Raw genomic sequence first — 14,425 nt, 5'->3', positions numbered from 1 at the left:
GTCATGACCTGGGCCAAAGGCAGACGCTCGACCCCTGAGCCCCCCAGGTGCCCCCATACTGTTGTGTTCAAGTTCTATTTTAAACTTTACATCTGATTCATGTTCTCTTGGAGGTAAAAGTCCTCAGGGCTCTACTTGAGGGGGCACGATGTCCCTGTAGGTGGTTTTCACCCTGGACGCACCTGGGGTCAGTCTCAGAAATGACCCTTCTGGCGCATGACATAAAACGACCCTGCAGGCGGGAGCGCAGCGGTCTCGAAGCCTAAAACATGTTTTCCTTCTCTACTGCTGCTTGGAAGGCTCACGAGTCAGCCATGTTTTTGAAGTTTTCTCTTTAATTTATAGCTTTCTTTATATCCTAAGGGGCGCCCCTATGTATTATCGATTATCTGAAAACCCAACAGTCCAGCTCTCTACTCTGATCTACAGCGGGTTTTGTAACAGGTATTTCTTCTAAAAAGTCTTGATAAGTGTGCCTCTCCTGCTCTGTCTCTCATGAATAAATAAGTAAGATCTTTAAAAAATAAAATAAAAATAAACTGTTAGGGACGGCCGGGTGGCTCAGCGGTTGAGCGCCTGCCTTTGGCCCAGGGCGTGATCCTGGAGTCCTGGGATCGAGGCCCACATCGGGCTCCCTGCATGGAGCCTGCTTCTCCCTCTGCCTGTGTCTCTGACTCTCTCTCTCTCTCATAAATAAATAAAAATCTTTAAAAAAATAAAAATGAAAATAAGTTGTTAAATAGGGCTATTATAAAACAGTGAGCTCATATTTTTTACTTGCCCCCCAGAAGGGAAGTTACGTCCTCCTTCTGAATTTCTTAGATGCCACAACAAAGTCAGGGCTTTAAAAGTAGGAACGACAAATCAACAAATCGACAAATCAGCAAATCGGCAGATCGTACCTATAAGGGATGCAATGAGGGTCACATCGCCTCCACGGGGTGCCTGGGTGCATTTTTTTACATTTGCATCCAAATGGGACGGTAGAGGGTGCTGCTGCTACACAGGATGGAGAGAAAAATCCCCACCTGACCCCGGGCTCCCTGGGAAAGCAGATTTCCCTGTAGAAATTAACCACTGCAAGACTCTTAAGTTGAGGCTATATGAATAACGATTCATCAGAATCCCTTTTTCTTTTTAAATTTGTACTGACTTTAAAAAAAAAATAAATTTTTTCTGACTTTTAAGGAAAAAGAGTAACTGTCGTTTGACCTGGTGTGTCGCTGCCAATCAAATGCTTCCTTCCAGGAAGATCTGCTACTACGACCTCCCGTCGAGGAGGGTGGGCACGAAATCAGGAACCCACTGCTGTCGAACCTGGATCTTACCATTGAAGCCATCCTGGTCCAGGTCGCCCAGAGGGGCGATGGCACTGCCGAACCTGGCAAAGACCTCGAACCCGTTCAGCTTGGTCGTCTGGAAGTCTCCCGAAGCTCTCTGCAGAGACACGGAAACCTGCCCCACCTCTTGGAGTTTGCCGTCAGAACCACGATCCATGAAGAGAGGCGCTCCGATGAACACATCTGCGTAACTGCAAGAACGGGATGCTCGTCACCTCGGCAAGATCACGTTCCATCTATGAGCAATGACTTTTCTTATGGAAACTCAGCCTCTCTCTCTCTCTCTCTCTCTCGTAATCAGATTGAAGCATAAAGTCATTTCAGATTCAAACCTTCCTCCAACTCCTTTAAGAAACCACGAGTGGTTCACAAACATGACCTTATCCCTTCTTATCGCAAAAGCTACTGGAATCATGAACAACACAGAGCTTTTCTCGTATTCATGATAAGGTTGGTTCAAATGGTTTCTTTGAATAGAAAGATCAGCAGGAAGGGGACAAAGAAACAAAAGAAAGACTGTTTAGTTTTAGCAACGCACTTATAAACCGTTCCCGGAAACATCGTTTTGGACTTACTCATCCCCATTAATGTCAGTGGCAGCAACAGAAAATCCAAAATATGCAGCCATCTGGATAAAAAAGAAGAAAATGAAATATTTACTTTTCATTCAACTAGTGTGGACAGTTAATATTTGTGGTGTATTCATCACACAGAAAGGGTCTTTTTTTTTTTCTCTATCTCTGTACAGAGTGTTTCAATCTTGATTTCTTCTCTTAGGTTTCTTCTCCCAACACAATCCGGTGATGATGCTTTTGTATTTTCCTGGATTTATGGGCAAAATACGTCCCTGCATATCAGGTCAGTGTCTCGCACGCATCCCACTGGGGCCCAAGTGTGATCAATACTCCTTCCCAGGCCTAACCTATCACCTCCCTTCCTCTCCACCGCCCAGCATGCGCCAGACGCAGACACACCACCAGAAGGACAGAGTCACAGAAAGAAGTTTTCCACGAGCCCAAGAAGCCATCAGTGGGGGTCTGTGCAGTGAAGATAACAGACGATAATCATTACCAGGTGATAGCTGGCTCTCCCAAAGGTAACGGGGATGATTGTTAATAGGTCCTCACCGGCCCTCCCTAATGAACACGCTGCTACTCTCAAGAAATCACTGCTTAGAAAGACCTCGGAATGACTCTGTTCTTGTCTCGTCTCAGCTGGTTGGTTGCCCAGGGGCGTTGCTTTTGGATCATACACAGGACAAATTGTTTCTGGACGTATTACAGGATTACGTGGAAGGAGAGAGACGGCCCTTTCCTCCAGGACGCGGGACCGCCCCGGACTGAGCAGTCTGGCTGGAAATGAGCGTGAAAAGGAAAGTTCTACAGGTGGCGTGTATGGCGTGTGTGTCTGCAATTTCTGTATTTCCTTAAAAAACGAGCCACGTGCAACGAAAAATGAGCACGAAAAACGTGCAATTACAGAAGCCCTTCCTTACACAGAGGACTTTGGCCGGAGGTGAACCCTCTGAAGCCTGCTTTATATTCACCACAGTGACTATCAAACCAATATATCCATCTCACAGTCAACGCAAACCATTATATCATCCGTAAGTCCACGACGTTAGGAATGCAGATGCTACAGTACCAAACGAACAAAGCAGTCTAAGAGCGTACCTGGTCACCGGTGAAGTTGTGCAAGGAGGACATGTTTTTCCCATCATAAATATAAACCTGTGGAGGAAAAACAAAAGCATATGAAATACGGTCATAAAACAGAAGATAACCCAGAATTTTTTTTTTTTTTAAAGATTCCTTTTAATTTTCCTACCATTCCCAAAGTCCTCGCTGCTCTCGGAACGCCTGAAACAAAGTCTGAAAGGAAAAACATAATGACTCATTTTCTTTTTTTTTTTTTTTAAGATTTATTTATTTATTTATTTATTTATTTATTTATTTATTTATTTATGAGAGAGAGAGAGAGAGAGAGAGAGAGAGAGAGAGAGAGGCAGAGACACAGGCAGAGGGAGAAGCAGGCTCCATGCAGGGAGCCCGACGTGGGACTCGATCCTGGGACTCCAGGATCACACCCTGGGCCCAAGGCAGGTGCTAAACCACTGAGCCGCCCAGGGATCCCCATAATGACTCATTTTCAAGACCAAGTATTGAGAACTGCAGGAAGAAACGGATTTACGGGAGGAGTGTTAGGTCCTATTTTGTTATTTCAGCAGAAAACGAAGGTAAAAAAAAAATCTTTGAAAATGGTACTTCAGAATAAAGGGCCAGAACATTTTGTTTTGAACCACAAATATCAGATGTTCACAAAATAAAGATTCTTGAGAACCTTCAGATAAATGCACGTGCGCCCTCAGGCATTTGTCATCTTATTAAAAAGAGAAGGGTCAGGATACAGGGACCCCAGAACAAAACGAAGTTGTATCTACGGTGATGAAAAATAATACACAGTGAGATGGGGCGGGGGCGGCAGGGACACAGGAATGGGGTCAGGATCAGGGGAGTGTCTGGTTCCTAGACTGAGCTCGGAACGGGGGGAGCGAGCAGAGGACGGAGAAAATCGCAGGGCGAGGGCCCAGAAGTCCCAGGCGGTGCCTACGAGCCCTCGAGCCCTGGGCAGGACCCCGTCATGGGCTGGAGGGGGGCGGACTCCCCTCGTCCAGACCCCGTACCTGCTCGGGCCCTGCAGTGTCGCCGGTCTCAAGGTCTCAAACCGTTAGGCTGTATCTTTTCAGGACGACCACACAGGGGGGCGCCGGGGGCTCCGGCCAAGCGGCTGCCAGGGCCCAGCTCGCCAACCCCCCCCTCCGCCCCTTCCTCTCCTCCCGGCGGGGGCCCCCTGAGGCTACCTCTCGCTCTGTCTCTTAAAAAATGGAAAAACTCTTGGGAAAAAAAAAGAAGAAGAAGAAGAAGGATTAAATACAGTTCACGCGCATCATACCGTCTACGCCATCGCCGTTAAAATCCCCGACAGCCACGGAATAACCTAAAGGGGAACAAAACGGGAACCGCCATCAGGGCACGGTCGGTCCCCTGGCGCGCACCTGCCGAGCAGGCTTCCCTCGAGCTACTTTCAAGTAGAACAGACTCTTGAAGGGGGGTGGGGGGTTCGAACTGCACGGCGGGTTTTTTCCAATAAATACAGTATCGCGCTGTAAATGCACGTTCTTGATGGTTTCTGGACACTTTCTTTCCTCCAGCTTGCTTCATTGTAAGCGTCCAGCACATGATACACGACACGCAAAATGTGTGTCTCCCCCGCCCTCCGCCCCACCCCGCCCCACCTTTCTCGTGCACTCTTTCAAAAAAAAAATTAAAGACTTAAAAATTAATTTAAAAAGTTATTACTAATCATTGTATAAATAACCACTCTTAAATTTCAACCACTGAAATGTAACCTAAGTACCCAATAATAACCTGAAATTATGTGCCTATTCTTTAGATTCAAAAAAAATTGTTTTTAATCTCTTTCAACATAAATTATTTTCCTGCTCAAAGTAGCATACACAAATACAGGACAAGTAACACTGCAACTCCATAAAATGAATCCATAATTTGGTTTAACTCACCCAAATAACTGTCATCAAAAATAGCTTGAGCCGTCCGAGTTGCTAACTGGTTATTATACTTGATGCTGTAAACTTTGGGGTCATATTTAGATACGATTTCTGCCACTTGATCTGAAATGAGCTGACCTGAAAAATATATATAAAATCACTTTTTAATGGGAATTTATGATGCAGAGGAGACACGGCACCTGCACACACACATAAGGATAGCACTAGAGATGAGTGTTTGTAATTATTAGCCTTAAACAACTCTCCATAATAGTAAATCTGAAATTTGATATTTTTATAGTCACAATTACTTCTCTTCAAGCTAGTTCTTATAATTAGTCACAGCTAGGAGACAAAAGTTTCATAAATGCAAGATCTGTCTTAATGCACAAAAGAAATTGATGCTAAATAACTGGAGTAATAAAATCAAAAGCTGTTTCCCAAATAAATCCATTAGAATTTGAAAAACCTACTGAAATAACTAAATATCTTTTTTACTTTTACTAATTCTTTTCCACCACAAATCATTTGGATACCTTCATGGAAAGGCCTGAATGGGTGAGTTCAATTCTTCTTTTTTTTTTTTTTTCCACAACCTTAAAGTTATCAGGTAGACAAGAAATCCTGAGCAGTACACAAAAATCAGATTGTTTTCCTACCCCGAGAAAGGCTGGTTAATTTACCAAACATCACCTCCCTACATGAAGAAAATAATCTCTTCATTTCTGCCGTTTCAGAGAGAAGCTCATAGCTAATGTTTCTCAGTCTGTCCCAATGGTCCAGTCACAAAGGTTGAGTCCGCAGGGTAGGAACACGCTCTGCTGGGCCACTGCTTCATCCCCTGGGCCTAAACAGTACCTAACACGCAGCAGGAATCCAAGAAATATTTCTTGAATCAAAGAACATGGGAAAATCCCGTCATCTCTTTTGAATAAAACGTAACTTTAACTATTTGTACAGAGATAACTCTGAGATCTATGGAAAAGATTCACTCTGACATACTGACTCATTCAGGGTAAAAATCTGCTGATTTTAATATTAGAACAAAATATTCTCTGCCCAACCAGTGAGTCTTTCAGTTACATACCCTAGACTATTTATAGTAAAATTCCAATCAACACCGTATCGATTGTCTGCATCTGTCCTAATTTTTAAAGAGAAATGAACAGACACTGTGTAATACTCCAGGTGTTAAAAGAACTAGTGATGCGGGGGCGCCTGGGTGGCTCAGTCCATCAAGCGTCTGCCTTCGGGTCGGGTCATGATCCCCGGGGTCCTGGATCGAACCTGTCTTGGGCTCCCGCTCAGCACGGAGTGTGCTTCCCCCTCTCCCTCTGCTGCTCCCCCTACTTGTGATCTCGCTCTCTCTCTTTTCTCTCTCACAAATAAATAAAATCTTAAAAAAAAAAAAAAAAAAAAAAGAGGAAGAAGAGGAACTAGTCCTCTAACCATGTTCACAGCTGTGTCTCTGAAAACGGCAGAATCCACCTCGGGCTCCCAGGCACTCTCAGCAGACATCTCCCACCCCCCAACTGAATGACATAACTAGCACCAAAGGAAAAAAATAAATAAATCCGTGTTTTCTATCTTACTAGAAAATATTAATATCTTCTATTTTAATCCTGGATGCAATTAGAAACACTATTTTTGCTTTCATTTTAAAACTGTGAAACCCAACACACTTTTCCTAGATCATTGCACTTTCCAATAGCTGTATATAATTTGTAGAAATTCAAATTCTTCTGTTTCGGTTACTATGCTGATCCACCTTTCCCTTAGTTTTCCCTTTTCTTTACTCTCTCCTTTGTCGTCCCTTTCACGTTTCCATTTGTTCCCATTTCTCATCCCTTCTTGTTTTCTTTACTATTTTTCTTCCATAAATCTCTTTATTTAGTTTCCCTTTCTATGAAGAAAAAGCAAGCATAGGTTTTCCTACAAAAAAGCAAGTAAGGGAAAGCATAGTGTAGAATTCAGAAGTAAAATTCGGAATTAGAAAGTACTTGCACATCAACAGGGTCATAGGTTTTTCCAGCTCCTCCAGATACTGGTAATGCTTAAATATCAGAATAACAAGGAGCAAAAGTTCTGACCTTGTAAACTGCACATTTTTAGCAGGAATCTAACAGGTGAATATACCGACTAAAGAAAATGTGTCTACCAAGTGATAAATGAAGCATAGAGCAAGTAAGCACATTGATTCTCCTGTTTCCAACTGTCCGCAAATAACGATGTTACGCGTTTGTACAAATGGTTATTTTGTTGGGCCTCCCAGGATGACCCAGGAACAGGTTTTATTTTTACAGTGATGCCAGTTTAACTACATTCTTCTGAATGTATCCTCTGTTTTTAAAACTCCCCAAACACAAAGAAATCATTCTTGATGGCAGTGATTAACAAGAAAATAACCATTTAGCTATTCTAATGTGTAAATTTGAAAAACTTTAAAACCCCGAGCTTTCAGAATACCACAATTTGTGGTATTCCTGTCACTTCCGAATGCTTACATAAAAATAAATCGTCTTCAATCACTTTATACATTTACTTTATAATTTACTTTAAAAGCATTGTTTGTTTTTCTCCTAGGAATATATATTAGATGTATTTCAACACGCCACCTATTTTATTTTCTATACATATTACGTATAGGAGACTACAGTCCTTTTTAAAAAAGAATACTGTGTAACAGACAGTGATTATATATCGAAATTGTATTTTTTGATGAATTTCTTTACAATAGTTTGAAAAATCTCATAGGCACAGAAGCTAAGTGAGCATGAAACACAATCATTATCGAGTGATTTAAAAACTCTATTAACCTACCTTGCCAATAAAAACTACCAGGACCACCAAGAAGTACTCTGTCAGCCTAGATTAAATCAAACAAAAAGATACGTATTTAAAAACAGGTGGTTTAGACACTGAAAGCAATGCAATACACAGACAGCTAACATTCAATACACATGAAAGCTATACACACACACACATATATACATCGAAGTCTTAAATCTCAAACTCTAACTTATTTTCAGTAAATTTTCATTGCATCCTTTTCTAAAAGGCAAAAAAAAAAAACAAAAATTAAAAAAGACTTATAATGCATGTAATATATGAAAATACACACATTGATTCTACAGATGCGGCTGCTGCGCATGCTTGTTACGAAGCAAAACTGCGAAATATTTTTGAGGCACAATGAAGACAAAAAGTCATTGATTTTGTGTATTCCATTTGTGACTACATAGGCAACTTTCCTTTCTAATAATCATTAAAAATTATTTGGCTAATGGAAAATTATTTTTTTAGTGTCTTGCGGATCTAAACAAATGAAATCAGTGGGTAAAATGAAATTTCAGGGTAAGTTAGATGCACAAATTACACTTGACTAGCACTTCTTGTATTTGTGACAAACTATCTAATTCGAGGTAACTGTATTTAGTGTTTGAGCACATTTTGGAAATTTCTTCCTGCTGGATAGAAAAAAAAAAAAAAAGTTTTCCCCCCTCAAACATACAGATAGCCCTTTCCAGCTTTCAACGATGTCCTTCCCTGATCATGTAAAAGACACTTCTAAGCTGTCTGCTTTAAAGGGAGACCTTTTTTTTTTTTCAGAAATGAGTTGAAGAAAGTAAACAGTTAACTTAGCAATGAGTATTCATCGTATGAGAGTATTTCTGGGGCTACAGCGCACAGGCATAGGGACAAAAAACTTATTTAACACAACACCTATTTGAAAATATGACATGAAAGTTTAAAGCCCAATATTTATTAATAGACTTTACCAATTTTGCCTCAAGGTCTGAATTATGAGACATTATGAGTAAATTCTGAACTGTCAATTTCAAACTGAGTGATTTAAATCAATGATGTAGGAAAGAAAGTTAACGAGAACCATAGTCCTAGAAAAAGTTTTTTAGTAAAATAAAGATAAAATACAAATTTTTAAAAAGAAAAGGCTTTACTGATTTTTTGAATCACATAATTATACAGATTCTATTGTTTTAATAAATTTAAGGCATTTTCTAAGAAAGTCATATTAAGCTTTCTAAGGAAGCTCCACTTTTAATCAATATATATAAGATTTCTCTAGGAGTAATTAATATTCTCAATTTGAATTCAAAATGTTCACAGATGCTATCCAAAAAAACGCATACACACACACAAAAATAATACAAAAAAAAGTACTTTAGAAAATTCTCCTTCGAAAACACCGAATTGTTATTTTAGAAAAACAGATTAAAAACTATCCACTCTGGAGGGCATATTAGCTCTGTTAAAACTACACAGAGCCGTAGATATGAGGTTTTTTTTTTTTTTTGAGATTTTTTACAATAATTAGGTTGCTTCAGCTTTACTTGGTGCCTGTAGGCACATACAGGTGGCAACATGCATGTTTCTCAGCCTTTATGTAACTGAACTATGATTTTGTAACAAAGCTCCCATTGACAGAGTTTTGTGAAAAATCACTTTTAGTCAAAAAGAGAAAATTTTAATGCTGTATAAATCTATCTGGCTGGAAATTTTACTTAAGTCATAATGGCTATCTACATCTACTGAGGATTCGGTCCACTGTCCTCCCTTCCCATTCTGATGTCTTTGTGAGATAAACAACACCTGCTAGGGAGAGAATACAAGGCAAAGAATATCAAAATGCGTGGGTCATTTTTATTAGCTGTTTTCCTAAAACAGGTAATAGTTACAGAGAAGCAATTAACTTTTAACAATGGTTTAGATAATGAGGTAGATCTGAATCTCATTCAGTCTTAAACGAGAACTTACTTTGGTAAAATCAATGCTGAATCCTCCTTGACAAAATCCCTGTCCATCAGCATCAATATTTTCTAAAATAAAAAGATTGGAAATATACACAAACCCAAACATAAACAAATAACATAAAACAAAACATGAGAAAAATCTGTATCACTATAATCATAAGGCAACGTACTACGAATTGGGAATGTTCATTCACTCAGGCACTTAATGAGTCATTACCATATTCTAAAAAAAATGAGTATGCATTTTTATCAGCACCATTTTCTCAGATATGGCAAGAGAGATCAAAGTTCCTGGGATGGTCACCAGGAAACAAACATCACCTGAAACAGTAGATTCAAAACTCATTTTTAACCACAACCCACAGGCAAGATTATTATCATAACCCATACAACCCAACACATACATAGTATATGTGTGTATATCACAGATACATAAGTAAGATAAAATGTCACAAAACAGTATCACTATTACCGTGTATGGTATATTCTGATATTTTCCATTTTATTTCATTCCATTTTTAAAAAAAATGACTGGTTACGAGCCACTATCCTGATTTTATAAAACGAAGATGGGTTGTGATCTACAAGTCAAAAATTCCAATATCAGGGATGCCTCAGTGGCTCAGCAGTTAAGTGCCTTCGGTCCAGGATATGATCCTGGAAACCCGGGATCGAGTCCCACATCGGGCTCCCTGCACGGAGCCTGCTTCTCCCTCTGCCTGTGTCTCTGCCTCTCTCTCTCTCACGAATAAATAAACAAAATCTTAAAAAAAAAAATTCCAATATCAAATTGCTATTATTACCGCACAGTTGCCAGCCTGCGGTCTTCACGAATTTATTACGAATACTAGTAAAGAGAAACATATATTCCTAATACGTATTTACTACACCTACATTCTGTAGCCAACAACAACAAAACGTCTATTAAAAACGTACTTCAAAATCTGGGGAGAGAGCTAAAAACCCTGACTTGATGTTTAGCAAAGAGCAAAATATGAAACCATCTTCATGATATATTTAGAACCGCACGCAGTCTCATGAACACGAACATCTTCAAACTGGACCCTTTCAATTATTTTCCAGATGATCACAGACTCAGACTCTCTTGTAGTCCCCTCTTATTTTGTAGTTCTCACAAAAGGGGACAATTTCTGGACAACTAGCCAATTAACTTAACTCTAATCATGAGTGATCCTGGACCTAGAACACAGGTTAAGGATGAACCTGAAGACTCTCCCTTGATTTATCTCCAGGGTAACAAGGAACAATGAAACGCTCCTCTTCAGTTACCAAGGAATTCTTGTAGCCAATGTTACAATATATAAATAATTATGCTGCAGTATTACTGAACCGGCCACCTACACACAGCAACCAAAAATACCTATTTTCAGTACAATTGAAAGGACAACTTCCAAAAAATTTTGTCAAATACTCCCATCAAAAATTTCGAAAAAAAAAATTTTTTTTGAACATATTTTAAAAACCTGGGAACTGCCCCAAGATGACACACTTAATAACTAAATTTAGAATTTTAGAAAACAGCCTCAAGAGCGTATTGCTGCTACCCCAATGTAAATTCTCCTTGACCAAGAGGGAATGGGAAAATGTGGGCTGGGGTTTCCAGCGCTGCATGCATCATACTGAGCAAATCCGCTCTGACCTCAAGTCAGCTGGTTTTTTCCTGCATTCCAGCTGCATTCAGGGGAACTCTTTCAGGCTATTTATAAAGACATCCCTTTTTCGATCATCATACTCTATCTGCTTTATCAGGTTTCCCAGAATGTCCAGCCAGAAAACACGATCGTCCTGTAAAATTCTCTCAACCACGTAGTAAGCCGAATTAAACTTTACGTTTATGCCGACGTCAAGAATTGTACGCTAACGACAAGCTATTTTGGTGAAGGCTTTGGTTTTTATTGCTACAGATGAATACCCTTCCTGCCACTGGCCAAGCGACAGCGTCATTAGTGATGCTGCCGATTACAGCCACGGGCGAACCACCAAGCCCCCTCCTCCGTGAGCCGCGTCCTGCACGGAAACGTTGGTTATCTTTTTAAATCTTTTTTTTTTAAGATTTTATTATTTATTCATAGAGACAGAGAGAGGCAGAGACCCAGGCAGAGCGAGAAGCAAGCTTCCTGCAGGGAGCCCGACGTGGGACTGGATCCCGGGACCCCAGGGTCACACCCCGGGCTGCAGGAGGCGCGACGCCGGGGCTGCTCTATCTTTTTAAATCTTAGACGTGAACCTACCAGAGACACTACTGATATTCACAATTTACAGGTAAGGAGCTAAGGCCCGGGGGATTAAGCAACGAGCCAACGAGCTAGCGAAGAGGAGAGGGCGGACCTGAGCCGCGTGTCCACACCGTCTGAGCGCCGGTCAAGGGGAAGGGAAGGCAACGAGCTTGCACAACTGACAAGGGTCTCAGCGCCAACAAGGCCAGTCAGGCGGTGGGTGGAGCAAAGGACTCGGCCTGAGCACGGACCCGGGAGTGTGTGAGCTCTAGGGTGTGCGGCTCCGGCACCTTTAGAACAGGACGCCCGGGGGGGTCCCTGGAGGCCCAGCGGTTAGCGTCCGCCTTCCGCCCAGGGCGTGACCCCGGGGTCCCGGGAGCACGTCCCGCATCGGGCTCCCGCCGGGAGCCTGCTTCTCCCCGTGCCCGTGTCTCATGAATAAATGAAATCTTGAAAAAAAAAAAAGGAACAGGACACCTGCCCCTGTGGAAAGCCATCAGGTGGCAGAGGGTTATGAAAACGCCTAAAGCAAAAGTAACCGACGGCGAGGGTTCAGGCCCAGGGTGGCCCCACGGGTCACGCCGAGAGCAAAAGCAACTAAGCAACGGATCCCCACGAACCGCCACGAGCCCACGAGCCAAGGGACCGAGTGAGCGGCGCTTCGGAGCCCGCACCCCGTGCAGATGCGTCGCTGGCGGCCGGGGACACAGAGACGCCCCCCGGGCCTCGGCTGCTTTCATGCAAGTCAGTGCGTCACCAACAGCGGAGCAGAGCCCGGGCGGGCGACACGGGGCCCACGCCGGCTGGCACGTCCTGCCCCGCGCACACGCTCCCCGGTCACGCCGCCCTGGCCTCCGGGCAAAGGCCGAGCCGAGGAGCCCGTCCCTCGATCAAGGGCCGTGACGCCAGGGAGAAGGGCGTCCGCGTCGGTTCCTGCTGCCAAGTCCTCGGCTTCTTCTGAGGCTTGAGGGTCTGGACCTGATCAGGGCTCAGCGCACGGTTTCCGTCAAGGACCACACGGTCAGTACTTAGGCCTCGGGGGCGACCACTCGGCCTCCCGGAGGAAGCAACGTGTCGACACATGGGGGGGGGGGGCTGCGTCCTACTGAGACCTCAGTTACAAGAAGCGGCGCCAGCGGCGTGGGCACCTGATCGGAGGCCACGTACCCCAGAAGACCAGGTCTGAAGGGACCGCAGGGCTTCTGTGCCTAAGCAAGCACGCGAGCAGCACGCGACAGGTGGGCCGGCCTGGACGGGCAAACCGGACACGGTGCCCCGCGGCCTGCCGGAGGGTGCCCGGTGGTGGCCCGCGTGCTGCGCGAGGTCCCCAAGGGCCCCTACGCCTCCGGGCCCGCCCAGACTCGGATTTGCGAAGGGACAACGTGGGGCTGACGGAGAAGCCGTGGGGAACACCGAGGCGACCGAGGCGCAAGGCCCTGCGAGGAGGGAGGCCTGGGTTCAAGTCCTCCTTCGAGGCTCACTGCTCTGAGAGGGAAGAAACCCCTCGGGCTCTGCTGTCCGTCCCGCAGGCGTCCGTGGCAGCGGCCCCGGGGAGCCAGCTCCCGCGTCCACCCTCCCGCACGCACCCCCGGCCACCCGGGGCAGCGCCTGGCGGCCTGACCCTCCCTCGCAGGGCGCACGGCGCCAAGCTGGCGGCTTCAGAAGTAAGGGTCGGGGAAACCATCCGGGATTTCTGGGGGGCTCGACCGCTAAGAGTCTGGAAGACCCAACACTTCCCCCAGCCTGGTGTCCCGAGTGGCCTGGCGAGAGGAGACCCCAGCGGCAAAGGTCCCCCGCGCTCCACTTCTGCTACTAGCTCCCTCCCCAAGCTGACCGGCGAGCAAAGGAAGATGAAAAGCAACCGCCGAGGGGCGCTGGGGGCTCAGGGGGGAGCACCTGCCTTCAGCTCAGGCTGAGATCTCAGGGTCCCGCGGTCGAGCCCCGTGTCAGCAGGGTGTCTGCTTCTCCCTCTGCCCCCCGCCCCCTCTCGCTCTCAAATAAATAAAATCTTAAAAAAAAAAAAAGTAATAGTCTGAAAAATGCTTTATTCTTTTATTTTTATAATTGTATTTTTTTATTCATGAGAGACGCAGAGAGGCAGAGGGAGAAGCAGGCTCCCTGCAGGGACCCGATGTGGGACTCGATCCCAGGACCCCGGGGTCACGCCCTGGGCCGAAGGCAGATGCTCAACCTCTGAGCCACCCGGGCTGCCCCTGAAAGGTGCTTTAGATATAAATACCACAACACGTTTCAGTAAGCGAGGTTTCTTGTATAAAGAGAATCTCGAGTGGTGGCCATTTAACCACAAAGGAGGGCAAAAGCACTGGTATCTCCCGGGGCACCCGGGTGGCTCTGTTGGCTACAAGTCTGCTTTAGGCTCCGGGATCTCAGGGTCCTGGGATCGAGCCCCGCATCCGACTCCCTGTCGATTCCCCTGCCGCTCCCTGTCCCTCTCTGTCTCTCAAATAAATAAAATCTTCAAAACACAAAGCAAAACAGAACTGGAAT

General features: G+C 44.3%; 1 protein-coding gene across 2 annotated transcripts in view; it reads right to left on the bottom strand.

The window, feature by feature from the left end:
* ITGAV (integrin subunit alpha V) overlaps positions 1 to 14,425 on the bottom strand; it is an 89,548-nt gene that overhangs the window by 39,564 nt on the left and 35,559 nt on the right. For both annotated transcript variants that reach the window (XM_041773838.1, XM_041773839.1), the window contains exons 5-12: positions 9,685 to 9,746; positions 7,729 to 7,774; positions 4,921 to 5,046; positions 4,293 to 4,337; positions 3,168 to 3,211; positions 3,014 to 3,070; positions 1,916 to 1,968; positions 1,329 to 1,531 (exon numbers count right to left, since the gene is read on the bottom strand). In XM_041773838.1, coding sequence (XP_041629772.1) covers positions 1,329 to 1,531; positions 1,916 to 1,968; positions 3,014 to 3,070; positions 3,168 to 3,211; positions 4,293 to 4,337; positions 4,921 to 5,046; positions 7,729 to 7,774; positions 9,685 to 9,746 — 636 coding nt within the window. The remainder of the gene's footprint in view (positions 1 to 1,328; positions 1,532 to 1,915; positions 1,969 to 3,013; positions 3,071 to 3,167; positions 3,212 to 4,292; positions 4,338 to 4,920; positions 5,047 to 7,728; positions 7,775 to 9,684; positions 9,747 to 14,425) is intronic.

The sequence above is a fragment of the Vulpes lagopus genome, chromosome 11, assembly GCF_018345385.1.
Source record: "Vulpes lagopus strain Blue_001 chromosome 11, ASM1834538v1, whole genome shotgun sequence".
NCBI classification, from domain to species: Eukaryota; Metazoa; Chordata; class Mammalia; order Carnivora; family Canidae; genus Vulpes; species Vulpes lagopus.
Note: the sequence above shows the minus strand (reverse complement) of the source record. Positions and strands in the feature narration are given on the sequence as shown.